This window comes from Spinacia oleracea, chromosome 4 (assembly GCF_020520425.1).
Source record: "Spinacia oleracea cultivar Varoflay chromosome 4, BTI_SOV_V1, whole genome shotgun sequence".
Taxonomy (NCBI): domain Eukaryota; kingdom Viridiplantae; phylum Streptophyta; class Magnoliopsida; order Caryophyllales; family Amaranthaceae; genus Spinacia; species Spinacia oleracea.
This window is the reverse complement of record NC_079490.1, coordinates 161,904,400-161,931,875: the sequence shown is the minus strand read 5'-3', so window position 1 is coordinate 161,931,875 and position 27,476 is coordinate 161,904,400. Positions and strand designations below refer to the sequence as shown.

Sequence of the window (27,476 nt, the reverse complement as noted above, 5' to 3'; positions counted from 1 at the left end):
TTGTATTCTGGCATGGTTGAAGAGTGCAAGGATTCTGGATGCTTCTTCTTAACCTTTTATCATTATGATTCTTTTATTTTATCAGAGCTTGTACAACACTTGGTTATGCATTTGCCGTTTTCGGTAAACCAAGGGGTAATTTCGGGAGAGAAAAAATGAGATTCAGTGAGTATTGTTTTCCTTTCCTTTCCTCTTGGCATTTGTTTATGTACTTGGTCCGGCTTATCTAGGGGCGATATTGGTATATAATAAGGGCCTTTCTTGTACACATTCGGCTTCGTAGCCAGGGGTGTTTTTCGGAAAAGATAAGGGATAAGGGATGAGGATAAAACTGGGGTGGCTATTCGGGTCAATGGGTTAGGGTCAGGTTTGGTTTCGGGTCTTAAAAAATATCAGAAATATTGAAAAATTTAATATTATTACAAAATATGATAAATGGGTGAAATCAGGTCGATTTCAGGTCATTTGAGTTCGGTTCAGGTCGGGTTTGAGTTTCTCTCAGTAACTTCAGGTCGTTTTGCGTCGGGTTATCAGATCGGGTCAGGGGTTGCCAGCTCTCATAAAAGGCAGAGATACGTTAAAGCACGCCTGAATGCATTTTGGTGGGAGTGTCATAATGAGTTTTGGGTTGCAAAGTGTGGGTGGGAAGTGGGAACGAGGGGAAGGTGCGTGATGGGAACTTTGGTTAGGCATTAGGCATAGTTGTTGTGTGAAAGTTGGATTTTTATATCAAATTCTAGACCTACCTATATGTGTTACAAGACAAGATTTTGACCTAAAATGCTTGTTGTTTTTGTACATTATTTTTTGTCTTCCACCACCCTTTTTTGGTTGTTGATTTTTTAAAATTTATGTATAAACAAATTTAGCAGCTGGAAATTAGTTAGAATTTCTCATATTTGAGGTGTTCATTTTCCTTTTTTCGAAGTATGTTTCTATATTTATTCATTTTATTGTTTTAAAAAGGAAAAAAATTCATAGAGGGATTGACAACTTGAGATGCTAAAGAGAAAAATGTATAGAAGTGTTGAGTTAGTTTGGTTGCGTTTGCTTGTTATAATGTAAAGTATTAATCAATGTTCTCGGTTGCCCACGTAAGCTTAGTTGCAAACTAGATTACATCCCGTGCCGTGTACGCACAGATATTCTAAAATTATTATTTGGTCGTATTTTTAATAAAATATTTACCCACCTAAAGCTAATACATAATTAATAAATCTTGAGCATATTCATTTAATCATCTAATATGAAAATTTTGTTCTACTTTGTATTTTGTATGCTTAATATGCTAATTTAATTAAAATATTGAGTAATATATTTTACATTCACTACAAGAATTTGTATCTTTAACGACAACCTAATTACGACGGGTTAAAAATTCCGTCGCAAAAGCCTTTTACGACGGGGCTAACAAACAAACAATGACGGGAATAACCGTCGCAAATGTCTTTTACGACGGGTTTACGCCAAATTTACGACGGGATTTCTATTAACGACGACCCCCTTTTATGACGGGTTCGCGACATGAAATCCCGTCGTTAATCAACGATTATTGACCTTTCGCGACGGGAACAATTTCTTGTAGTGATTATTGACATACCGATTTGATTAAAATATTTCCAAAGCTATTTATTATTGTCATATATTTTGTAATCCAATATTTTTTTTCCATACATAAACTATTTCTAAAACAAAATAGAAAAACAAAACAAAAAAACAAAGTAGATATATTTTAGGAAATAGGTTCTTGGAGGGAAAAAATAGCACAAGTAAGTGACATGTGTCATTCCTGATGTCTGTTATAGTATAAATTAAGTAATACGGAGTAAAAATTAGATTACAATCAAGGTTATTTGTATGATGTAATTTTGACCATATATACCTTGAAAGGCAAGTTGTTGGCTGGATTAGTTGATATCTTCTTCTCTGAGTATACGTTCTGAAGAAAACTTTGAGTGCAGATCGGTGGTTTATATATTTTGCTTGGAAACTAAGCAATATAATCACCATTTCTTTTTTTAGTTAATGCTTGTTAAACTTTCTTTTGATGTTGGTGTGTTTGTGTTTGATCCTAATTGATATTTATAAGCTATTGTCACTCACTTGAAAGATCTGTATAATATGGAGATTGAATATAGTATACATCATTGCGCCATTTTGATCTCTTTAACATTGGAAAACAAAGTTAAAATTGGAAAAACAAACTATTGCTGAAATTTGAACTAATTAGTTACTGTGTATGACAGTCTAATGAGAGAACCAAAAGTAAGGATGTCAATGAGCTGATACGTCCGTGAACATCTCGTGAACAAGGTCGGTCAAGTCTCGGTCAAAGCTCGTTCATTAATTAATAAACGAGTTTGAACAAAATTTTGAAGCTAGTTAATAAATGATATTAGCTTGAACAACTGGGTGCTCGGCTCGTTTAGGTTTCGCGAACAACTCGTCCATGTTCGTTTATAAATTCGTCCTTGTTCGTTTATAAGCTTGTTTAAAGCTCGTTCAAGCTTGAATTTTAAGTTAGAATTAAGTTGCAATTATTTTGTTAGACTTCAAATTTTAGAATATTTTTATTTTACGAGTTACATCGTATGACATAGTATTAAAGTATACTATGCAAAAGATTATTTGCATTGGTTATTTTTTAAACTTTTAAGATAATATTACGTTTATTAATATGTTCGTTTAAATTCGATCTTGCTCGTTTACCAAGGCTCGTTTGTGAAAAGCTCTTTTATATTGATATAGCTTGGCTCGGCTCGGCTTGGCTCGGCTCGGCTCAAGCTTGAATTTAAACGAGCTACTCGTGAGCTAAGCTCGAATAATGAAAAACTTAAACGAGCAAAGCTCAAACAGAGGAGATGAAAGCTCGGTTAAGCAGACGTTTCTTCATTCAAAATTGACCCGGTCAGCGTAAATTTGTACCTAACTACCAGTGGCGGATCTAGGATTTGAGAAATGGGGGTACGAATAAATTTCTTATAGTCTACCAACGGGGGAAAAAAAATCGGGTCCAATTCCGCTATAAAAATGATCCAAAAAAGGGTCCACTTTCGGTATTAAAAAAGGGGTCAAAATTACATTCGTTGTAATATTTTAGTCCAAATAATTAAAATCTAAACCCACCGTTTACTTCATATGTTATCAACGATTTACTAGTCTTTTAGTATATTCGATAAACAATAGAACAATTAGAGAAATAAAGGGAGTAGTGAACTGTGTAAGTAAAAACCATTAATGAAATTGAAATCATATTAAATTTCAATAGAATTGAAAACATTATTCTTCACTATGTATATGACATCTAGCATTGTGTTCACAAATTTTATTTTTTAAAAATTATATAACCCATGCAACTAATTTTAGCTAGGTACAAAAGTAAAATTCACAAAAAGTAATATATCTATATAATTGAAATTAAATGAGTGAAAAAGAAACTCATAAATGATATAGCTAGAATCATTAAAGATTTGAAAAAAAGGAAAGACTAAAATCAATAAATACTTAAACGGTGAAAAAACTATTAAGCGCTAAACAATGAGAAAGTAAAACATTAAGGAGCTAAATAAATGGGAAAAAGTGATGAAAAATAAGAATTACCAAGACTCGAACCCTGTATCTCTTTGCTCTAACATAATGAAGCTAAATACTCAAACAACTGAGACAAACTCATTTATGTGATACCTAATAGGGAATTTCAAATATATGCCAAATACCTGTTACTGTTATATATTTTTTCGCGGATCTAGGGAATAGGGGGCAACAGTACCCCTTGTACCCCTAAATCCGCCCCTGCTAAGAGCATGTACATTGGGGCTCTTGGAGTGGCTCTCCAAATAGCTCTCCAAGTAGCTCTCCAAGTAGCTCTCCAACAAGAACTAGCTCTTGGCCAACATTGGGGCTCTTGAGTAGTTCTTAAGGGCTCTTGAGTAGCTCTTCATGGGGAGCTACTTCAAGATAGCTCTTGCCCAAGAGCCCTCCAAGAGTTGGTTCTTGTTGAAAAATGAGGAGTAATTTTTTTTAAAGCAGATAGTAACTTTGGGTAATAGTACAATTAAGTAGTAACTTTTTTACATTTTATATTTATGATTTAATAAAATGTATAACTAATATGTTTAATATTTTTTTACGGAAAATCTACAATAATGGTTACTTTTTCTTTTTTCCTTCCCTATTTGACAAGCCTAATATTGGGCTATTTATTTGCAACTAAAATTATTTTGTCTTCTTCTTTTTAACCCATTGGTTGAAAATGAAATCTAATTATTGTTAATATTGCAGGAACCTAAAATTTTCTATCATAATTACTTAACTTATTAGTTATTACCAATAAATATTAACATTGTTTGATATATATAAAATAAATGAAGAATTGACATGGGAACACCAAATGGTAATTTTTTTTATTGGAGAGCTCATTTGAAGAACCAACCAATTCTTGGGTGTTTTTAAGAATGAATTCTTGAGTGTATCTTGTAGAGAGATAATAGTAGAGAGAGATTGGAGAGCCCTTCAAAAGCTCTTTTGAAGAGCCAACCAATGTACGTGCTCTAACTACACCGACATATTTGGCACTTCTACATGCCATACACCGCGTGAAGGCAATATATGCAATTCATGAGAGCGCGCTTGGACAGTATCGTGCATTTACCGACTAGGAGCATCAACGTCACTAGTCCAGTAGTCCACTACTCCTTATATAAGCGTTCGAGGTACCAAGTGCTTTCTTGCATATCTACATCTTACATTCTTGGGCGTGCCAAAAAAGTTGACCAAGAATAAACCCGAAATAAGCCAGAAGTTTACTCGATCTAGATTGACTTTTATTAGGAAGCCCGTTGTCACGGACGGGCCTTTGGACCGTCCGCGTGGCGCCTGAATTTCCGAGGCTTGATACATGCCAGTCTACCCATATGCGCAACAAACATTGAACACCACGATAGCAGAGGAAACAACACGTAATGATACTAATCTGCACCAAGATACATGCATCAGTAAGGCATACAAGCTCATGGGAGTTGCCTCATATGGGACACGTTGGGCCTTAGAATCGGGAAAATGTCAACACGTGATACCGTGCTCTCAAAGGAAGGTCGTAGAAACTTTTAATGTGTTTTATTCACATGATTTTAATTTTTTAACTTATTACTCCATTCGTTTCAAAATAATAGGAACAATTTACCTTTTCACGCTTGTCAATGTAAACGTTTGGACATTAATATCTATAATTTTGTAAACGTAAAAATTTTAAAAATTGATATTCCTGAACTACATATCGAGATGAATCAATCAAGACCTCACACGTCTAAAATTTTCCTTACCCATAAATCACAAATGATGGTCAAATTGAAATTTGTGACTAGTATCAAAAGTCAAAGTGTCCCTATCATTTCGAAACGTATGGAGTATTTGGCAAATTTTATTTTATATTACCTACGTTTCTGAAAGTTCTTTACGCATTGGAATATTATGTGTCCAAAGTATGAAAATTTGAACGTAAATGTACATCAAAACGTTATCATGTAAGGTCTTGTTAGATTGGTCTCACTATGTATTTTCATAATACGGAGTATCAACTTTTTATAATTTTTTCACATACAGAATTGGATTTATAAGTGATTGAATATTGTAATGGAGTTCGTGCAATAGTAAGCGTAAAGAACATCAATGAACGGAGGTAGTACATAATAACGTCTTATATAAGTTTTTGTATTAAAACAAGGCAACAAAAACACACCTTGGTTAATGACTTTCCAATGTATTACAATGTACTTATAAAGAAAAGGAATTTAATCAACGTATGATATTTACGAATTAGTTGTATATATCAATGATAAACTTTTTAATTTTTCTTCAAAAGAAGAGAATCCGTATTTTGATTTTTAATACAAAACATTTATGATATTACATGCGATCTTTATTGTTGAATAAATAAGATTGGTTTTAGAGTATGCGACATTTACACTTGAATATTTAACATTTATCTTCTTGAAAGCTTCATCAGCAACCCTAAACACAAATTTACCAAAACACCCATGACATACGAAGTACTTCCTCTGTTCATTTTTACTCGTAACGTTTGTCTCTTTCGCGCATGTCAATGCACAACTTTGTTCATTATTTTTTTTAATTTTATTAAAGTAAAAATTGTAATAAGTTAATATTTTGAAAATATATATTAAGACGAATCTAACAAGATCTCACATGATTATGTTTTAACTTACACATAAATCACCAACAATAGTCAAAGTATAATATGTGAATAGAGTAAAAATCACAAACTTTGCGAATATTAAAATCGGAGAAAGTACTTATATACATTTGTTCGTCTATTCTTAATACTCGTGCAACCTCATTTTAACGTGAAAGATTATTTTTTCCTAAGAGAAATTATCGTAAATTCATACTTGATGTATTATTGAGGAAGATGGGAAACAAGTGGATTGCACATCTAGCCAACTTTGACCTCCTTTTGTTTTTCCTTATATTTTTAATTATTGTTTTGTTTGGTGAACGATTTATGTATTCATTTGAGGAATTTGCTCCCTAAATCAACAATCTGGATGCGAAAGCAACACGCCTCCCAAAGGCCACCATATTCAATTTTTTTCCCATCTACTCTCTCCGTCTCTTTTGTTCTTTACATATTTCATTTCAGGTGTTTTATTTTGTTTTTTATATTTTTTTTTATATTATCATATAGATGCCTTAATATTCTATCAAATTTGTATTTAGGTATTATTTTAACCAATTAAATTCATTGGGCATTTAATCTCTCACATTTTTTCATGGGGCATTAACTCTTTTCCATTTTCACAATTTCAGATTTTTTTTAAAAGTAAAAATAATATAAATAAATGTAATTTACCTTGTTTAAACAAAAAATAGCTGAATCTCAATACACATTAATTAATCGTTAAATCGCGTGCATAAAACCAAACGTAAAAAACATAAAGAGACGGGGTTTTATCCTCTTAGATCTCAATTATTACAAATTACAACTAGGCTACTATATCATGTACTTAAATTTTGTTTTAACTTCCATATCTATACCCGGTAAAAAAATAAAAAAAAGTATCTAGGGCCTATTGGGTATCTTTTTTGTTTTTAAAACTAAAAATCAAAATTTGGAAACACAAAAATTTAAAAGATTTTTGGGTTTCAAATTCATGTGATTTAGATTGAATCAATACTACTCATCTATCTATTACTATATACTAAAAGAGACACCAGAAATGACACATGTCAATTCCTGGTGTGATTTTTTCCCGCTAAAAATCACTTTCCTAAAAAAGTGTATTTGTTTTATTTTATTTTTATGTTCTACCTTTTCTTATAAACTATTTATGTATGGAAGCAAACTTTAGTTTATAAATTTTGGCAATAATAGATACGACCTAACAATAATTATTCTAAATTGGTAATGTTTTAGTCAAACAGCTATATTAATAATGGAAAATATATCACTCAATATTTTAGTCAAATTACCATATTAGCATTTTAAATATGCATATTAGATGAATAAATTTAAACGAGTATGTTAAAAATGTTACAACTATGCAGTAGTTTGGGAGATATTCATTTAAATATTTTGTGGAAAAAAATGATCAAAATCCGTGCTTGCACGGGATCTAATCTAGTATTCCCTCCGTTTCTTTTTGTTGTATCCGTTTCCTTTTTAGTCGTTTCATAATGTTGTATCCACTTAGAATCTTTTCTATTTTTGGACATACATTTTTCCTAAAATACCCTTACATTTCAATCTAATTACCAAAATACCTAAAGATTCTACCCATATTCCCACCTAATTTTCCCCACCCATAATATTTTATTCATTTAACCCACCCACCTCCCTTATTAAATTAATAAAACCCTAACGTCACTCTCACCCCCTCTCTCCTTATAAACCGTCCCTCTCACCCTCTCTCTCCTCATTCTCTTCGGGTCCCTTTCTTTTTCTTAACTCTCTCTCCTCCTGTCTCCCTCTCTCTCCTCAAGAAATTTCTCTGTTTCTCTAAAAACCCTAACCTTCTCCGCCCCTGTTCTTCGATTTTTTTGGTGAGATTTCTCAGATCTTTTCGCTCAAATTTTTTCTCAAACTTTAACCGGAACCACATTCCGGTGAGATCCCCTCTAGTTTTGTCCCCTTTGTCGTCCCAAATCCCGGTTGGTAATCGATTCTCTGGTGAAATTTTTTTGGGGGATAAAATCAGAGTTTTATTAGGGTTTTATTAATTTCTGAATGGGATCCTCTTCCTCCAAATATCTTCCGAGTAATTCGGTGGGTACTTCTGGGCAACGAATTCCTGACCCAAACTGTGATTGGGGCTCGAAATGCAATTGTCCCAACAACGACCACTCGTATTCTGGCGAGTATCTGAATAATTTGAGGTTGGCCCAGAAGGAGAACACGAGTACCCGAAATTATCTCAAAGCTTGGTTTGAGAAAATGGAAGTGGAGCCTGGTGAAGAGGTGGAGTCCAAATACGACGATCGAGTCCCCACACCAGCAGATCTGAGATTCTTTGGAGGAGACGAATCTGATGAGGTATATTTACTTATTTTTGGGTTGTTTTCCTGATTTTTCGAGTTAATTAGGGTTTACTCTGTTTTTGGGAGTTTTTGTGTTTCTTGGAAAAAATCTGTGATTTTTGGTTGAAACGTAGGGTTTATAATAAAAATAGGGTTACTCTGCATGTTCTGATTTATTGTGATTTATTGTGATTTTTTATGATTTTTTTTCATTTGTTGATGATTTTTGGTTATTTTTTTAGATTTAACATTGGTTCATTTGTTTTCGGTTTATTTCAACATGCATGTCCCAAAAATGTTGATCTTATTGTATTGTCATGAAGTAGTTTGATTTCATCATGCATGTCCAAAAAATGTTTGATTTTTTGTGTTAAATGATGAAGTTTTCGAATTGCATGTCAGAGATCCCTTGATATTTTTTTGTTAAATGATGAAGTTTTCTAATTGCATGTCAGAGATCCCTTGATTTATTTTGTTAAATGATAATTTTTCGAATTGCATGTCAGAGATCCCTTGATTTTTTTGGTCAAATGATGAAGTTTTCGAATTGCATGTCAGAGATCCCTTGATTTTTCTCGAATTTTATGACTTTTTAAAATTGCATGTTCAATACCATGAATGTTGGTCTGCTTTGGTTGATTTGGATGTTCAATTCCATGATTATTTTGATGATGTTGTTCTTTGATCTTGTTAAGTTGATCTAGTTCAGTTGCATGTTGCATGTTCTTTAAATTGCATGTTGAATCCTGTGGTTGTTCTTTGGTGATGTTGTTCTGTTCAGACATGTATGATGGTCTTCGTATGATGATCTTGTGACTTGATCTTTTTATGATGATCTTGTTCAGTTTAAATAATAAATCCCATAAATGTTTGTGATGATCTGAAATATATTAAACATATTTTATGTCCCCTCTTGATTGCAGGGAACCCAATCAGTCTGATTCATTCGACCTATACTATGTGGGTGAGTGTGAGAACACAACTGCTGGTCCAGAGGTTTCTGATGGGCAATGTTCGGTTTCGTCCCCAAACGTGAAGGAAGATGAAATAAAAAAAGCCACCTAAGGGTGTTGATGATGCTTAAAGATAAGTGTGTCTTCTATAAACCCTCTTTTAATTATATTTGGATTGCTGGTTAGCTGTGGAGACATAAGGTGGAGTAGCCAACAACTGTGATCTGTTGTTGGCAAGGGGTGTTGTTGTTTTGTTGATGATGTTATAGGGTTTGGAGTGTATTCATGTCCTCTATTATTGCCTTGTTGCTTGAAACATGTTGCCTTGTTGATTGATGAATGTGGCCTTGTGTGCTTGTTGGTTTTAAAAATGTTGCCTGTTAAAAATTGTTGTGATATTGGTATAAAACCTTATGTACCCACTGATCTGTTTGTTGGTTAACAACTGTGATCTGTTTGTTGATTGTCAACTGTGATATGTTTGCTGGTTGATTAGTGTTGCCTTGAGAGGGGTGAAAGCATATGGGATGGGTTTGTGAATAAAATTTTAACATGTGATTGGAAAAAAACAGTTTCATTAAAGTCCCCTCTTATTGTTTGCCTTTCATGAATGCTTGGTCTGTGATGTTAGGGTTTGAATGAGGTATGTGATGAGTCTTTCAGTGCTGAGAAACTATCCATGTTTCATAAACCACAGTGCGCCATTAGCATCCAGCCGTAGGCTGTATGAGGATTTTGTGTGCTAATGGTTTGTGAACATGGTGTGCTTCAATGAAGCTTGGGGACATCTGAGACCAAAATTTACATGATTTGTGATGGATTTCCGGTCTTTTGCCAGTTTCAATGTCCTAGGAAACAATGAAATTGAATCCTTTACATATAAACTGGCATTAGACGGGAGAGACAATACATGTCTTGTATATTTAGTTTTTAGTTGTCCCCTTAAGTACCTTTGTTATGTTACATCGATGACGAGTCTTTCTGTAACGCCCCGACTTCTAATCAATTTTATTAAGTTAATTAATCCATAATTAGCAGCGGAATCCTAGTTTAGTCGGTGCGTCACATGCCGTACCTCTCTATTGAGAGATACAAGGCGCATAATTCAATATTAATCTAAACTAAGATTAATGAAATAAAAGACTCGTGATATTAACTAAATTGTCATAATACAAACCATAATGATCCTTGGAATTTAAAACTAGAGTTTTAGTACATAATTAACTAGTGAAGCTCACGTATTAAACTTAGTAACCTTGCTTTAACGGATACGTCCTCACCACTAATCCATCCCGTTGTCCTCTTCGGTACCTAAAGCCAAAAGCAATATCATGAGCCGAGGCCCAGTAACAACTACCCTAACAACGTAAATTCATTTCAATTCATTTTATTTGCAAACAGGAGGAGATTAGAATATTGTAAAACCTTTTTGCAAATCATTTCATAAAATCTTTTGCAATTCAAGATAAACAATAAGATAAAATATAATAGTTTTCCATTATATTATTAAAAACATTCATTCATGGTTACTGGCGAGTATGAACAAAATGTAGGACGTCTCCCACCAGATCGTACCATCATAATCAGACAAAAACAGACGTTACCCATTATGGGGTAGCGGGGTACGAGGGTACGTGCACGACCATAATCAAAATCAGAATCAGAATCAGAATCAGAATAGAACAGATCAAATACTGCCAGAACCTTGTCTTTCGCTTTTCGTTATCATGTTTCATTTCTTTTTCATGCGTTGACAGAATATTATTTCATAATCATAAATCATGCTTCGTAAAGCTTATTGAAATTATTCATACTTTCATAAAATCATTATTGAAATCATAAGGCATCCCACAATCCAATCAAGAATTATATCATAAACATTGTTGTAAATCATAAAGCATTTCTCAAATTCATAAATCATTTCCATAAACGCATTTGCGAAGGGGATTGTGGGTGTTAGCAATAGATGTTACCTCAACCTCTATTAGCACTCGTTTTCCTTACTTTCGATGAGCCGTTCTTCTTGAGCTCCAAGGACCTCTTCTTCTTGTTTATTAAATAATTAATATTAGTAACTCGATTGAATTAATAAAAACGACTTATAAATTAAAATTATCTTTTTTTTTACTTTTTGAAAAATGTTAATTCGTAAATTATAAAATAATTAATAGAAGTACTTTTATATTCTTAATTTTCAAAGTTATAAATTAATAAACTTCATATTCTTGATAATAATAATAATAATAATAATAATAATAATAATAATAATAATAATAATAATAATAATAATAATAATAATAATAATAATAATAATAATAATAATAATAATAATAATAACATTAGAATTTATATTTCAATAACAACGACTTTATTAAATAATTGAAGTAACTTTAAAACACAGTAAAATAATTAAAACATTAGAATCTAAATAGAAACGAAAACGAAAATAAAAAAATAGCAATAAATAAATAAGGCTTTAGAAAATAAAAATGGGCCAACTTACTCTTTAATGGGTCAAATAAATGGACTATGGGTATTTATTTTACTGATTAAATTTGGGAGTAGTTCCTGGAAACCAAATTTGGTCTTTCAATATTACAGGGGAACGAAATAGGAGAAGGCAGAGGAGGAAGGGAAGGAGGAGTTGTGTGGGGTTGGTTCGCCGGTTGGGCTGGGGCAGCGCCGGTGATTCAGGCGGCGAGGAGGGTGGTCGCGGGTTCCGGCGGTGGTGACGCTGCAGGGGGCGCAGCGAAGAGGAAGGAGAGAGGAGGGAGTCGCGAGAGGAAGGGGAGAGGAGGAGGGCGAACGGTGGTGGAGGGAGGACGGCGAGCAGGAGGGAGGAGCAGGAGGCGGAGCGAGGGCGGCGAGGTGGCTGGACGCCGGCGCGAGGCCGCCTTCAGGTGGCCGCCGGTGGTGGTTGTAGAAGCAGGGAGTTTTTAATTTGATTTTTCTTGAATTGAAACTTGCTGAAATTTGAGGATAGGTTTGCAATTGATTTGTGAATTGAATTGAGTTGAATCCTTGCACTATTTATAGATGAATTTCAGTGATTATTCAGACTGAAAATCAATTTTGATTGGGTGATTTGGGTGGTGCATCATATGGTGGAGAGAGCTTGATGATGGTGTTTGATTTAGAGATTTACACGTAGAAGAAGCTAAGTAGTGAATTTGCAACTTGCAAGAAGCTTCTATGATGATGAACATGGTGATTAGTGATGATGGTGAAGAATGATGCGTGATGTTGATGATGTTGGTGTTGATTTTTATTTTCCTTTTTCTTTTGAGTTTAGAATTTCTGGTTTAGGATGGCATTTTGATGGGCTTGAATGGCTTATTGGTTTGGGCTTGACTATGTAATGTTGAAACAATTGACCCAATTAATTAGAACAAGTTTTAGAAAATAATTGCTCGTATCAAATTAACACGAATTAAGTTTTAAAATCATAATTTCATAAATAGATATAGTTATAAAAATAATTAATCTAAATCATAATATCTTTAAAATCAATAATGAATATAAATTAATATAGTTTATAAAATATTAAAATCTATTAAAACAATAGCTTAGAAAATCGATAAATTATAACGTAATCCAAAACGTTTTAATAATATAATAATAACCGAAAGAATAAACGAAATTTAATTCACTCGTTTTATAAAAAGAAAACTCAAATTTCAATTTAAGACTAATTGTTGTTAATAAATATGTTTTAAAATATGGGGTATTACATCCTTACCCCCTTAGAAAAAGTTTCGTCCTCGAAACTTGGAGCTCAGAAGAACTTGCATCAATAACGGTGCACCAGATTAGTTATACTTCCAAAATATTCATTTTCAATATATAAGCACAAACAATTTAGTATATTCAATCAAAGTCGTTCATACAGTAATGCTTATTATTGAAGGAAATAATGCCCTTGGTCCAAGTATGCATTCTATGTTAAGTCTAATAAATGCGGTTCAGTATTAATTAACAAGTTAATAATTCAGTGAGATCAAGTGAGCTGAATGCCTAGCTAGAGGCCGCTTCAGTTCAAGTGGAATTAATGATATTAATCCACAGCTTACTCTTGACTGAACCCGTAGGGTCACACAAATAGTACGTAAACGGATCAAGTATTTAATGGCATTAAATACTCTATCTATGGATATTCGAAATCGACGGATCTTGGTTTCAGTGGGAGCTGAGATCGTCACAGGCAAGAAATGAATACTCCGGAAACGATGATATTGCCGGAAACGGAAATATGGATCGTATCGGAAATATAAATATTATCCAAGTCGTAGATGTTGCCGGAAACGGAAACATGGTACGTATCGGAAAATATTATCGGAAATGGAAATATTACCAGAATCGGAAATATTGCCGGAAACGGAAATATTGTCAGAATCGGAAATATTACCGGAATCGGAAAATAATTCCGGAAACGGAAATATTAAATATTTGTTCGAAACGGAAATTAATTCCAAAATCGGAAATGTTAAATATTGTTCGTATCGGAAATGAATTCCGGAATCGGAAATTTAATCGGAAGCGTATCGTACGAATAAGCATCGGACGAGGCCTGCCGGACGAGGCCCAGCACGAAGCCAGGCCATCGCCCAGCAAGCCAAGCGCGCCGCACAAACAGCCACGCCAGGCCCAGCGCAAGGCCAGGCCCCGCAGGCCGTGGCAGCGCGCACAGCGCGCGCAGCGCGCGCGGGAGCTGCGTGGGCTTGCAGCTCGCGCAGGCCTCGCTGCGTGGGCTGCTGCTCGTGCGCACGCATGGGCGGCCCATCGTGGCTGCCGTGTGTACGTGTGTAAGTGTTTGTGTTCGTGCACGTTTCCTAAAACGTGCAGAGTTCGGTTAATGATTAAATTCCTAATTCTATTTGATAAATTAATTAAATTAGAGTTCTTGTAGGATTCTAGGTTTAATCAATTTGTATCTGAATAGGATTCCAATTCCCTTTCCATACCCCTATAAATATGTGGCCAGGGTTCACAATTTATAACGAGTTTAAAAGTATTCAAAGTGAGTTTTTGAGAGAAAAATTCAGCCACACATCTTGCTCAAAAGTGCCGAAAATTCTAGTACCTTAAGGGCGATTCTAGTTGGTCAATCTTAAGGCGGATCCGGACGTGCTGTGGACTATCTACGGAGGGACGACACTTGGAGTCCTAAAGACTTGTTCTGGTTCGGTTCGGGCGCAGCTAGGGAGGGCACGCAACAAAGAGTATGCATCTAAATTATGCTATATGATTATGTGTAAATAATATGTAATCCTGGGTTAATGGTTGTTTCCGCATGATTTATGTAATATCATATGTATCATAACCTAACAGTGGTATCACGAGCCCCTTATTATTTTCATAATCTAAATTGCATGAACATGGTTAAATATTACAAATTTGCAAGAATTAAAAAGGGTGATTAATTTTCGTAATTGTTAATTAATTGCAAATTGCGTTTATTTAATTATACGTACGCAGTTTTTCGGCAGTTTCTTCGTTACTCATCCAAATCGAGTGATTTTTGTGTCAATTTCGCATGTAAAAGGCATTCTAAAATTTTGACAAAAACAGTATTTTTCTGCCGAACCCAGAATTCTCAAATTCGAAGCCTAACTATGACTTTTCGAAGGTTTTAGTTTTTCGAATGCAAAATTTCGTAAATTTCAGATGTTAAATTAAATATTTGCGATTCTTGTTGATAAATCTTGAATTTTTGATTGACCTACTGTATATGTTTAACAAGTTTGAATGCCTAGCCTTGTTAATTATGCAATCTAATTTGTAATTATGATTAATTTGTTGAAAATTAGAATAATTTAGAATTAATTTGATTTTCATAATTAATTATAATTTAATTAGAAACCTATGATTAAAAACCACCATAAAAATTGTAAATTTTTGATAAATTTTAAATTTTTATGACCTAGACTTGAATCCATGTAAATCGGAAATCAATTGAATAATAAATTTTCGATTTTTCGCCCTAAAATTATGAAATTAATAATATTTATTAATTTGTCATTAATTTTATAAATTTTAAATTTTTTATGCGATTCGTTCATATAACTTGCACGCACAAAGCAATGGACGCTTCGTGTTACCCTTAAGGGGTGTTGTATAGTGCGGGCATGCGACGACGAGCAAGAGAGCTCGTCGCCCGTGCGGCACGAATGCAATGAGCAAGGCATGGTGCACGTGCACAAGGCAGCAGCCCTGCCTTGTGTCGTGGGCCACGAGCAATGGACGAATGGGCATGGGCGAAGGGCGAGCCAAGGCAGTCGCGTGTGGGCAGCAAGCGAGCTGCGCCACAACGCGCACTGCCTCGCGCAAGAGCGCGCAGCCTCGCGCGCAGCGAGCGCAAGCTCGCGTGCCACGAGCGCTGCGCCCAGCGTTGCTCGCGCGCACAGCGAGCGATGTCGCGCGCCCAGCGAGCGATGGCTCGCACGCACAGCGAGCGATGTCGCGCGCCCAGCGAGCGATGTCGCGCGCACAGCGAGCGATGTCGCGCGCCCAGCGAGCGATGGCTCGCACGCACAGCGAGCGATGTCGCGCGCACAGCGAGCGATGGCTCGCGCGCACTGCGAGCGATGGCTCGCGTGCGACGAGCGCTGGCGCGCGCGCAGCGTGCGATGGCTTGCGATGGAAATGCAGCAGCTATGCGACGAGCGCATGGGCTGCGCGCACATGGCCAGCGATGGCTCTGTGCGGGCGGCCCATGGGCGTGCAATGAGTAGGGTGTTTGCGTTACGATTAGATCGTTTTGAATGTTTAATTTGAAAATTTCAGTTCACGTAATTTTAATTAATTTTAAAATTAATAATTTAAATTATTTTCTTGGATTTTAATTTTGAATATTGTAATTATAATAAATGTTATTTATTCTAATTATTTTACTAAAATTAAAATCATGAATTAATTTAAATAACGACTGAAATTAAATTAAACTTTTTGGATTCAATTATAAATTTATATGAGCTTTAAATTTTAATTAAATTTGTATGTTTCCGGTTAGACTAGAAATACATTTTTATGTTTAAAATTAGTAAAGCATATGAATTTATTGGTTTAAGTGGGAGCGTTTTTTAGTCATAAACTCTTGATTAGGTCTACAAATCCTTAAGGTTAAAACAACTTGATTAGAATTAATAAGGACTGAATAATTGGTAGATTATTGGTGCCCTTGATTAATTGCTGCAAATGTTTACGTGATGCATAATGTGCTTTACTAACCAGCTATGTGGGCCATTCATGATAATGAATGGGTGAATGGTATATATTGTATATGTACTGTTTTGCAGGTTATGAAGTGACTAGTATGGCCCAAATAGGATAGAAAATATGGTCTGCGTACCATTAATTTGAATGTAATTGGTCTGAAGTACCAAAGTTATTTTTCAATTCAAATATGGTATGCGTACCATCAAATAGTTGTAATTAGTTATAGCTTATCCTATTTGAAGAAAATGGTGCCTCCCACGGAGATTTTCAAGACGGACTTTGAAGTTAAAGCTTCAAGATGAAGTCGGGCCATACTAGATCACAAATATCTTATGCATGTTTTAAGTTATTTATTGCTTTTAAATATGTCTTAAAATGCATGAGATCAAAAGCTTGATTATGTTGCATGATTAAGGATTTTAGTTCACTTAAAATCTAACCAACATAGTAAGAGCCTTAAGTTCCAAACTTAAAAATTGAGTTAAAAGGTGCCATGCCAAAATATACACTTGCTTGGATATCCTTTACATCAATCTAGTAATAGTTTTCGCTCAGCGAGGTGTTACTTATTGGTCCTAAAGGGGCAAGGTACACAAATAATTGTGAGTACATGTTAGTTTTGGTGAAACTCAACGATATAAGTAAGGAGTCCTTTTATGTCGTGGCAAATTCGATAGGTTTACCTAATAAGTTCTTAGACGTACCTATCAACCAAGAATAGTTTCTAGACTATTAGCAAAAGGCTTTTGCTTACCTAAGATGTTCTAGGATTAAGTCGACAAACTGTGCTTAGTTCTTCAATGATTTTAGGATCTTGGAATCATTTTATTCACACCTGCCGGAACACATAATTTGAATAAAATGCTTAATAAACATTGAATTATGCATGTATGCTAGAATTTAAGTTTATTAAGAGAAACTGTGAATGGTTATTTATTTGTTTATTCTTTTCAATTGTAGTTTTTAATATGGCAAACAACAATTCATTCAACATTCGATCAATTCTCGAAAAGGAGAAGTTGAACGGGAAAAACTTCCTTGACTGGCAAAGGAACTTGCAAATAGTTCTTATGCAGGAAGAAAAGGAGTATGTCCTAGATGAGGCGATACCCGAAGCTGCAGGCGACGGGGTCACTCAGGCAGCCCTCAATCGTTGGATTGATGCCAACAAGGATATGAAATGTCTAATGCTCGCCACCATGAGTGCGGATCTGCAGAAAACGTTCATCAACTCAGATGCTTTCACAATCATCAGTGAGTTGAAGAACATGTTCCAAGATCTGGCTCGAGTCGAAAGATTCGAGACTCATAGGCAAATTCTTGAGACCAAACTTAAGAAAGGCGAGCCCGTAAGTCCACATGTTCTCAAAATGATTGGACTCATTGAGAATATGAGTCGGCTGGATCATCAATTTTCTCAGGAAATGGCTATAGACACCATCCTCCATTCTCTTCATAGCGGGTATGATCAGTTCAAATTGAACTACAGTATGAATAGTCTGGACAAAACGCTCACTGAGCTTCACGGTATGCTGAAGACCGCTGAAAAGACGCTCAAAAGTGATAAGCAGGATGTGCTTATGGTGCGTGGGGGCAAGTTCAAGAAATCTGGAAAGAAGAGGAATGCTAAGAAAGGTGGCAACAAGGCCAGCCCAACTAAGCAAACTGGCGCCAAATCTGCAAAGAGGAAGGTCAGTCAACCCACTTCTGAATCCGAATGCTTCTACTGCAAGAAGAAGGGGCATTGGAAGAGAGATTGCTTGAAGCTAAAGGAAGATCAGAGAACGGAACAGTCGTTCCATCTTCAGGTATTTTCGTTATAGACTGTATACTTGCTAATTCAACTTCTTGGGTATTAGATACAGGTTGTGGCTCACACTTATGTTCCAATCCACAGGGACTAAGAAGAAGTAGAAAGTTAAGCAAGGGTGAAGTCGACCTACGAGTGGGAAATGGAGCACGGATTGCTGCATTAGCTGTAGGAACTTACTATTTGTCGTTGCCCTCCGGGCTAGTTTTGGAACTGGAAGAATGTTTCCATGTTCCAAGTCTTACTAAAAACATCATTTCAGTTTCTTGCTTAGATGCTAAGGGATTTTCCTTTTTAATAAAAGACAATAGTTGTTCGTTTTATTTTAAAGAGATGTTTTATGGATCTGCTAGATTAGTCAATGGACTTTATTTATTAGATCACGACAAACAAGTATATAACATAAATACCAAAAAGGCCAAAAAGAATGATTCAGATCTCACCTATCTGTGGCATTGTCGATTAGGCCATATAAACTTGAAACGCTTAGAAAGACTTCAAAAGGAAGGAATTCTAGAACCATTTGACTTAGAGGATTATGGTAAATGCGAATCATGTTTACTTGGCAAAATGACAAAGCAACCTTTCTCTAAAGTTGGAGAAAGAGCAAATGAACTATTGGGTTTAATCCATACAGATGTATGTGGACCAATGAGTACAAATGCTAGAGGTGGTTTCAGCTACTTTATCACTTTCACTGATGACTTCAGTAGGTATGGTTATGTCTACCTAATGAAGCATAAGTCTGAATCCTTTGACAAATTCAAGGAATTTCAGAGTGAAGTAGAGAATCAATTAGGCAAGAAGATTAAGGCACTGCGGTCTGATAGAGGCGGTGAATATCTGAGCTATGAATTTGATGACCATCTGAAAGAATGTGGAATTCTATCAGAGTTGACTCCTCCTGGAACACCACAATGGAACGGTGTGTCGGAACGGAGGAACAGAACCTTGCTAGACATGGTCAGGTCAATGATGGGTCAGGCCGAACTTCCATTAGAATTTTGGGGACATGCACTAAATACAGCTGCACTCACTATAAATAGAGCTCCGTCTAAAGCTGTCGAAAAGACTCCATACGAATTATGGTTTGGAAAGCCTCCAAATGTGTCCTTTCTTAAGATTTGGGGATGTGAAGTATACGTCAAACGATTAATTTCAGACAAACTTCATCCAAAATCTGACAAATGTATCCTTGTGGGCTATCCAAAGGAAACAAAGGGGTATTACTTCTACAATACATCTGAGAACAAAGTGTTTGTTTCTCGAGATGGTGTCTTTTTGGAGAAGGATCACATTTCCAAAATGACAAGTGGGAGAAAAGTAGACCTCGAAGAAATTCGAGTCGAACAACAAACTCTAGAGAATGCTCAAGATGACATTCAGGATGAAACTCAGAGATCTTTAGAAGAATCTGGTGAGAATCATGGTCAATCTAGAAATGTTACCCCGCGTAGATCGCAAAGATATAGATCTCAACCGGAAAGGTACTTAGGTATTTTGACGAACGAGAGCTATGACGTTCTATTACTTGAAAGTGATGAACCTGCGACTTACAAACAAGCTATGACGAGCCCTAGCTCCAAGCAGTGGCAAGAAGCCATGCAATCTGAATTAGACTCCATGTCTGAAAACCAAGTATGGGATTTGGTCGATTTGCCAGATGGCTACCAAGCCATTGGAAGCAAATGGGTTTTCAAACTGAAAAAGGACAAGGATGGGAAACTTGAAGTTTTCAAAGCTAGATTGGTTGCAAAAGGTTACAGGCAAGTCCACGGTGTGGATTACGATGAAACCTTTTCACCAGTTGCAATGCTAAAGTCTATTCGAATAATGTTAGCAATCGCTGCATATTACGATTACGAAATATGGCAGATGGATGTCAAAACTGCTTTCTTAAACGGCGTTTTAACAGAAACTGTGTTTATGACACAACCTGAAGGTTTTGAGGATCCAAAGAATGCTAAAAAGGTATGCAAGCTAAAGAAGTCAATCTACGGATTGAAGCAGGCATCCAGGAGCTGGAATATACGTTTTGATGAAGCAGTCAGTGACTTTGGTTTCATCAAGAACGCAGACGAATCTTGTGTATACAAGAAGGTCAGTGGGAGCAAAATTGCTTTCCTAGTATTATATGTCGACGACATATTACTTATCGGAAATGACATTCCTATGTTGAACTCTGTCAAGATTTGGCTTGGGAAATGTTTTTCGATGAAGGATCTAGGAGAAGCACAGTACATATTGGGCATCAAGATTTACAGAGATAGATCTAAAAGGATGAGTGGACTTAGTCAAAGCACTTATATCAATAAGGTGCTTGATAGGTTCAAGATGGCGGACTCCAAGCGAGACTACCTACCCATGTCTCATGGAATGACTCTAAGCAAGACTCAGTGCCCAAAAACACTTGATGAGCGTAGACGAATGAATGAGATTCCATATGCATCATTGATTGGTTCAATAATGTATGCTATGATATGTACACGCCCGGATGTTGCGTACGCACTCAGTGCTACGAGCAGATACCAGTCAGACCCAGGAGAGGCGCATTGGACTGCTGCCAAGAACATTCTGAAGTACCTGAAAAGGCACAAAGATGACTTCCTGGTCTATGGTGGAGATGATGAATTAATTGTTAAAGGCTATACGGACGCAAGTTTCCAAACCGACAAAGATGATTTCAGATCACAGTCTGGGTTTGTCTTCTGCCTCAACGGAGGAGCAGTAAGCTGGAAAAGTGCTAAGCAAAGCACCATTGCGGATTCTACAACTGAAGCGGAGTACATTGCTGCACATGAAGCAGCAAAGGAAGCTATATGGCTAAGGAAGTTCATAGGTGAACTTGGTGTAGTCCCCTCCATTAAAGGACCAATAGCCCTGTATTGTGATAATAACGGAGCTATTGCACAGGCAAAAGAGCCTAGACACCACCAGAGAGTCAAGCATGTACTTCGTAGATTTCACCTTCTACGAGAGTTCGTTGAAAGAAAAGAAGTCGAGATAAGCAAAATTGGAACTGATGACAACATATCAGATCCATTAACTAAACCTCTGCCGCAAGCGAAGCACAACTCGCACACTGCAGCTATGGGAATCAAGCATATTGGAGAATGGCTTTGATGTCTCTGTTTAATGTTTTAAAGTTTTAGAGTTTAAATCTTTGTAAAACATTATTGGTTAATCATTCACAATAAATGAAAAGAATTCATTTTTCCATTTAATTTGTGGTTTATTAAATGATGAGTCCCTTCAATTTGACGATATATTCAAGATAGACTGTCAGGACCAGTCCTGTGACTAAGAAATGTCTATCAAGTGAACTTGAATGTCAAAGGTTGAAAATGGTCCCTAATCGAAGTTTTCTATAAAATTGGACGCATAGAAAACGTTAGACGATTAGAATGCAAGATGACTAGTAGTTCTGTTTCTTGAACTATGTGGACATGGCAATGTCATAATCATTTGCATAGATACTTACTTTGGGAAGACTAGTATCGGACAAGACCTATGAAACTTTACTGTAAGAGATGAAAGTCTGTCATAAGTAAATTTCATTAAATTATTAGACACTAAATCCTCAATACCTGAGTGATTTGAGATTACTTGTTTGAGAACTGGTTGCTTTGACGTTGACCAACCGTCGCACCGTAAAAGGAGGCTATAAAGGCGACGCTCAGGTAATCACCTATCAAACGAAGTCTAATCTCAAGATCGCAAGATTGGGATTGTCCTCCCATAAATCGGGATGAGATGCTTAAAAGTTGTACAAGGCCACTCGGAGAGCTAGAAACTGTGAAATGCATGGCCGTGCTCGGATGAATCATAGGCTATGATTATCTGTTTATTTGATCAGTTGAACTCTGAAACCGAGGAACACCTCTGGACATAATAAGGATGACAACTCTTACCTTATGTTCAAGAGCAAGCATCGAGCGACAAAGGAATTAGGAAATGCACACTTGTCCCTAAGGACAAGTGGGAGACTGAAGGAAATAATGCCCTTGGTCCAAGTATGCATTCTATGTTAAGTCTAATAAATGCGGTTCAGTATTAATTAACAAGTTAATAATTCAGTGAGATCAAGTGAGCTGAATGCCTAGCTAGAGGCCGCTTCAGTTCAAGTGGAATTAATGATATTAATCCACAACTTACTCTTGACTGAACCCGTAGGGTCACACAAATAGTACGTAAACGGATCAAGTATTTAATGGCATTAAATACTCTATCTATGGATATTCGGAATCGACGGATCTTGGTTTCAGTGGGAGCTGAGATCGTCACAGGCAAGAAATGAATACTCCGGAAACGATGATATTGCCGGAAACGGAAATATGGATCGTATCGGAAATATAAATATTATCCAAGTCGTAGATGTTGCCGGAAACGGAAACATGGTACGTATCGGAAAATATTATCGGAAATGGAAATATTACCAGAATCGGAAATATTGCCGGAAACGGAAATATTGTCAGAATCGGAAATATTACCGGAATCGGAAAATAATTCCGGAAACGGAAATATTAAATATTTGTTCGAAACGGAAATTAATTCCGGAATCGGAAATGTTAAATATTGTTCGTATCGGAAATGAATTCCGGAATCGGAAATTTAATCGGAAGCGTATCGTACGAATAAGCATCGGACGAGGCCTGCCGGACGAGGCCCAGCACGAAGCCAGGCCATCGCCCAGCAAGCCAAGCGCGCCGCACAAACAGCCACGCCAGGCCCAGCGCAAGGCCAGGCCCCGCAGGCCGTGGCAGCGCGCACAGCGCGCGCAGCGCGCGCGGGAGCTGCGTGGGCTTGCAGCTCGCGCAGGCCTCGCTGCGTGGGCTGCTGCTCGTGCGCACGCATGGGCGGCCCATCGTGGCTGCCGTGTGTACGTGTGTAAGTGTTTGTGTTCGTGCACGTTTCCTAAAACGTGCAGAGTTCGGTTAATGATTAAATTCCTAATTCTATTTGATAAATTAATTAAATTAGAGTTCTTGTAGGATTCTAGGTTTAATCAATTTGTATCTGAATAGGATTCCAATTCCCTTTCCATACCCCTATAAATATGTGGCCAGGGTTCACAATTTATAACGAGTTTAAAAGTATTCAAAGTGAGTTTTTGAGAGAAAAATTCAGCCACACATCTTGCTCAAAAGTGCCGAAAATTCTAGTACCTTAAGGGCGATTCTAGTTGGTCAATCTTAAGGCGGATCCGGACGTGCTGTGGACTATCTACGGAGGGACGACACTTGGAGTCCTAAAGACTTGTTCTGGTTCGGTTCGGGCGCAGCTAGGGAGGGCACGCAACAAAGAGTATGCATCTAAATTATGCTATATGATTATGTGTAAATAATATGTAATCCTGGGTTAATGGTTGTTTCCGCATGATTTATGTAATATCATATGTATCATAACCTAACAATTATACCTATAATTCATGAGAAAAGGTGAGGGTATTTAGATTTCATTTGGTCTTCGACTTCCCAAGTGGCTTCAGAAGAAGTATGATTAGCCCATAATACCTTAACCATATGAATTACTTTGTTTCCAAGTTGTTTCTCCCTATGATTAAGTATTTCAATCGGTTTCTCCTCATAAGTCAGATCGTTTCGCAGTTGCAGAGGTTCATGTCTAATCACATGACTTGGGTCGGGGACATACTTTTGTAACATCGACACGTGGAATACATTATGTACTTTATCTAGGTCTGTCGGTAAGGCGAGTCGATAAGCTACCTCGTTGACCTTATCCAAGATCTCGTATGGCCCAATGTACCTTGGACATAAATTTCCTGACTGACCAAACCGCGTCACTCCCTTGGTAGGCGATATTTTCAAAAACACATGGTCACCAACAACAAATTCTAATGGTCTCCTTCGTTGATCAGCATAACTCTTTTGTCTACTTTGTGCTTTTTTCATTCTTGTCTGGATTAATCGAATCTTATCAGTTGCTTCCTGAATCAAGTCAGGTCCTATGATTCGGGCCTCATCAATATCACTCCAACACAAAGGTGTTCTACACTTTCTCCCATAAAGCGCTTCGTATGGGGCCATTCCAATGGTTGCTTGGTAGCTGTTGTTATACGAAAACTCTATCATTGGAAGAAACTTTTCCCAACTTCCTTGGAAATCCAAAACGCACGCCCTGAGCATGTCTTCCGAAATTTGATTGGTCCTTTCTGTTTGACCGTCAGTTGTTGGATGGAATGCAGTACTAAAGTCAAGCCTTGTTCCAAGGGCATGTTGTAATTCTTTCCAAAACTTAGCTTGAAATCTTGAATCGCGATCAGAAACAATCGAGCTAGGCACACCATGCAAGCGTACTATAGTGTTCACTTAGATGCCGATGTGTTTAGAGAAGTGATTTTGCATATGACTTTCTAAGTATGTTGTAAGTAACTACCTTGCCTTTGCTGCCTTGCTCATACCTTGTATTGTTTGAGTTGTTCAATGATGAAATGGTTTAGTAACTCGAATATTACATCTTTTGACGCATCGATTTCAAAGTGGGAAGATTTTCCATCTGAAAATGATGTGATATGCATTCTTTCCATTTTGAAGCCGATGTGTTCGAAGTTGTGATTTTGCATGTCTTGAGTTTCCTAAACTTTTAGTATCCTCTGTCAAATGGAGTGACTTTCCTTTCCCATTTCTGTTTGTGTTAGTCATTCACTCCATTTGGGAGGAGGATATTAAAGTATAGGATTCAATGATGATGAACAAATACAAACTGAGAACAACATGTCCCCATGCTTTGCCTTGGCTTGAAAATGAATTCATGTGTTGCCTTGAAAACATAAAGATGTCCCCTTCATGGTTTAAGGAATGGCTGACTGATTCAATTGATGTTTTGTGTTTCAATTACAACTAGAAATAATAAACATGATTGTGATTATGATGAACAAAAACTAAACTATGATTATGATTACCTAGTTATTGTTGCCTTGTGCATTGCTGCCTAGTTATTGTTGCCTTTTTCATGTTGTCTTGTTCATGTTGTCTTGTGCATTGTTGCCTTGTGCATTGCTGCCATGTTCTTGCTTCCATGTACATGTTCCCTTATGATTTTGCATGCCCTGAGTTCATATGTGATTATGCCATGTACATGAATAAGTACATGAATGTGAGTATGATGAACAAAAATTAAAGATTAACAACAATAAATTGATTCATTCATTCTTCCAGTTGATATGTTGCTTCCAAAATGTTTTAAATACATGTGATGCTTTCATTCAAGCTTACAAAAGTGACATTCTGTTTGTTCTTGTAACTTTTAAAACATGTTCCCAAAACACAAAAAGTAATCTCTCGTTCTTGCTCTATACTTCACTGATTTGCTCTCCATTCATCAACAAGTTGTTTGCATTCATTCACAGCCCACCTTGGGGCCTTAACTTGTTCTGGCAGATTCCCCTCATCTTCTAAAATCTTTTTCTTGTTGTGTGGGAGTTGGTAGTTGTTGTCCCCCTTGTGTTTCAAAATTTCATTTCCAACATATTGAAGTGACATCCACACATTAGATAGAGTCTTTGCATGCAGTTCATTATATGCCTCAGTCACAGCACCACTTAAATCTTCAACTGTTTTAGGCATCTTTTTGTGCATTAGTGATTGAATTGACCTAAAGAACCCCAAGTCTAATATGTTACAATCTGGACTGTTTGCTGGCTGCTGAGTCAATATCAATGTAAACCCATCTTGCTTGTAATGTTGCTGCCATTCTTGATCATTTTGCAAAATGTGTGCCTTTGCATTGTCTTGAATGATGTATATCATCTTTTCCCCCTCATGTGGTGGCCATTTTTCTTTAATTGCTGGGATTAGGTAGTTGATTAGCATGGCCCTAGTTGCAATCTGATTCACTGACTTGATTGGTTTAGTCTCAATTGTCCCCTTCACTCTATTTTTGGATGTTCTCTTTGCTGGCACTGCATCTGTGAATGGAAATATACCAAGTTTCCCATCCCACTCACACTGCCCATCTTGTCCCCACCTTGGCCTTGCTACTGCTGCCATGAACATGAACTTTGGAATCTTAGTTCTTGATTTTCCCTTCCTGTGTGGAAATGGTTCATTGTTTGCTAAATAAACTCTTTGACTTTTTTGTGTAAGATAGAACCATTTCTCATCGATGTGAATGAAATCATACATGCTGTAATATGTGGGATCATTTGGTATTGAGTAGTCCATTAAGAGACCAAGTACCCACTTCATCCTTGCCATCTTGCATTCTTCTGAAATGCCTGGATTCAAGGGACTTGAATGTGGTTTTATCTGTTTTCTTTTCACCATTCTCCAAACTGTTGTGGGACTCAAATTAAGCATCCTTGCAAGATCAATAATGGTTGTTCTATCCCCCATGCCTATGGAGGCTATAGACTCATATGTTACTTGAATTCTCTTCCTCCCACAGTTGTGATATTTGCTATTATAGAAATACGAATCCATGGCTGCCTTATGTGCCAATGCTCTCTGCCATATTAGTCTAATTTTCTTCCTTGTGTAACCAAACTTTATAACAGCCTGCCTATTTGTCCCATGAATGAGTTCATCTGAATGCTTTTCTTTTCTTAAGAGAAGGAACAACAAGATTTCCAACCTTAATTCGTTGTTAATCCTTGGGGTTCTAGGCTTATGATGATTTTGCTCTGTTTCTGTTTGATGAATTGGAGATGGTGGGAACTCTTGTTGTGTTGGCATGTTCAAATCAAACAAAAATGGAACTGAGTGGTTATCTGATATTCCTGATGTATGTTGTGGTCCCACTTCACATTCATGTGCATATTCTTGTCCCACTTCATTAAGATCTGGCAATTGTTGATTATGCTCAAAGTCCCCAATTTGATGAGCATTTACTTCACTTTCAGCATTTTGGGTTGCCTCATCATCATCATAATCTGAATCAGAGTTCGTGTCGTCTCCTTCATCATCGGAAAAACCGAGGAACTCGTCCTCCTCTTGATCTGAAGCCAT

At 36.7% G+C, this 27,476-nt stretch overlaps 1 protein-coding gene and 1 long non-coding RNA gene across 2 annotated transcripts; both read right to left on the bottom strand.

The window, feature by feature from the left end:
- Nucleotides 1-10,612: 10,612 nt before the first annotated feature.
- On the bottom strand, nt 10,613-12,778 carry LOC110788669 (uncharacterized). The gene is made up of 3 exons (XR_002533419.2): nt 11,989-12,778; nt 11,459-11,531; nt 10,613-10,796 (listed from the first exon to the last, which is right to left on the bottom strand). It is a non-coding gene; the product is annotated as an uncharacterized lncRNA (long non-coding RNA).
- Nucleotides 12,779-25,829: 13,051 nt separating this feature from the next.
- LOC130472103 (uncharacterized) lies at nt 25,830-27,476 on the bottom strand. The gene has a single exon (XM_056842542.1). The coding sequence runs from the start codon at nt 27,474-27,476 to the stop codon at nt 25,830-25,832; it is 1,647 nt and encodes a 548-aa protein (XP_056698520.1).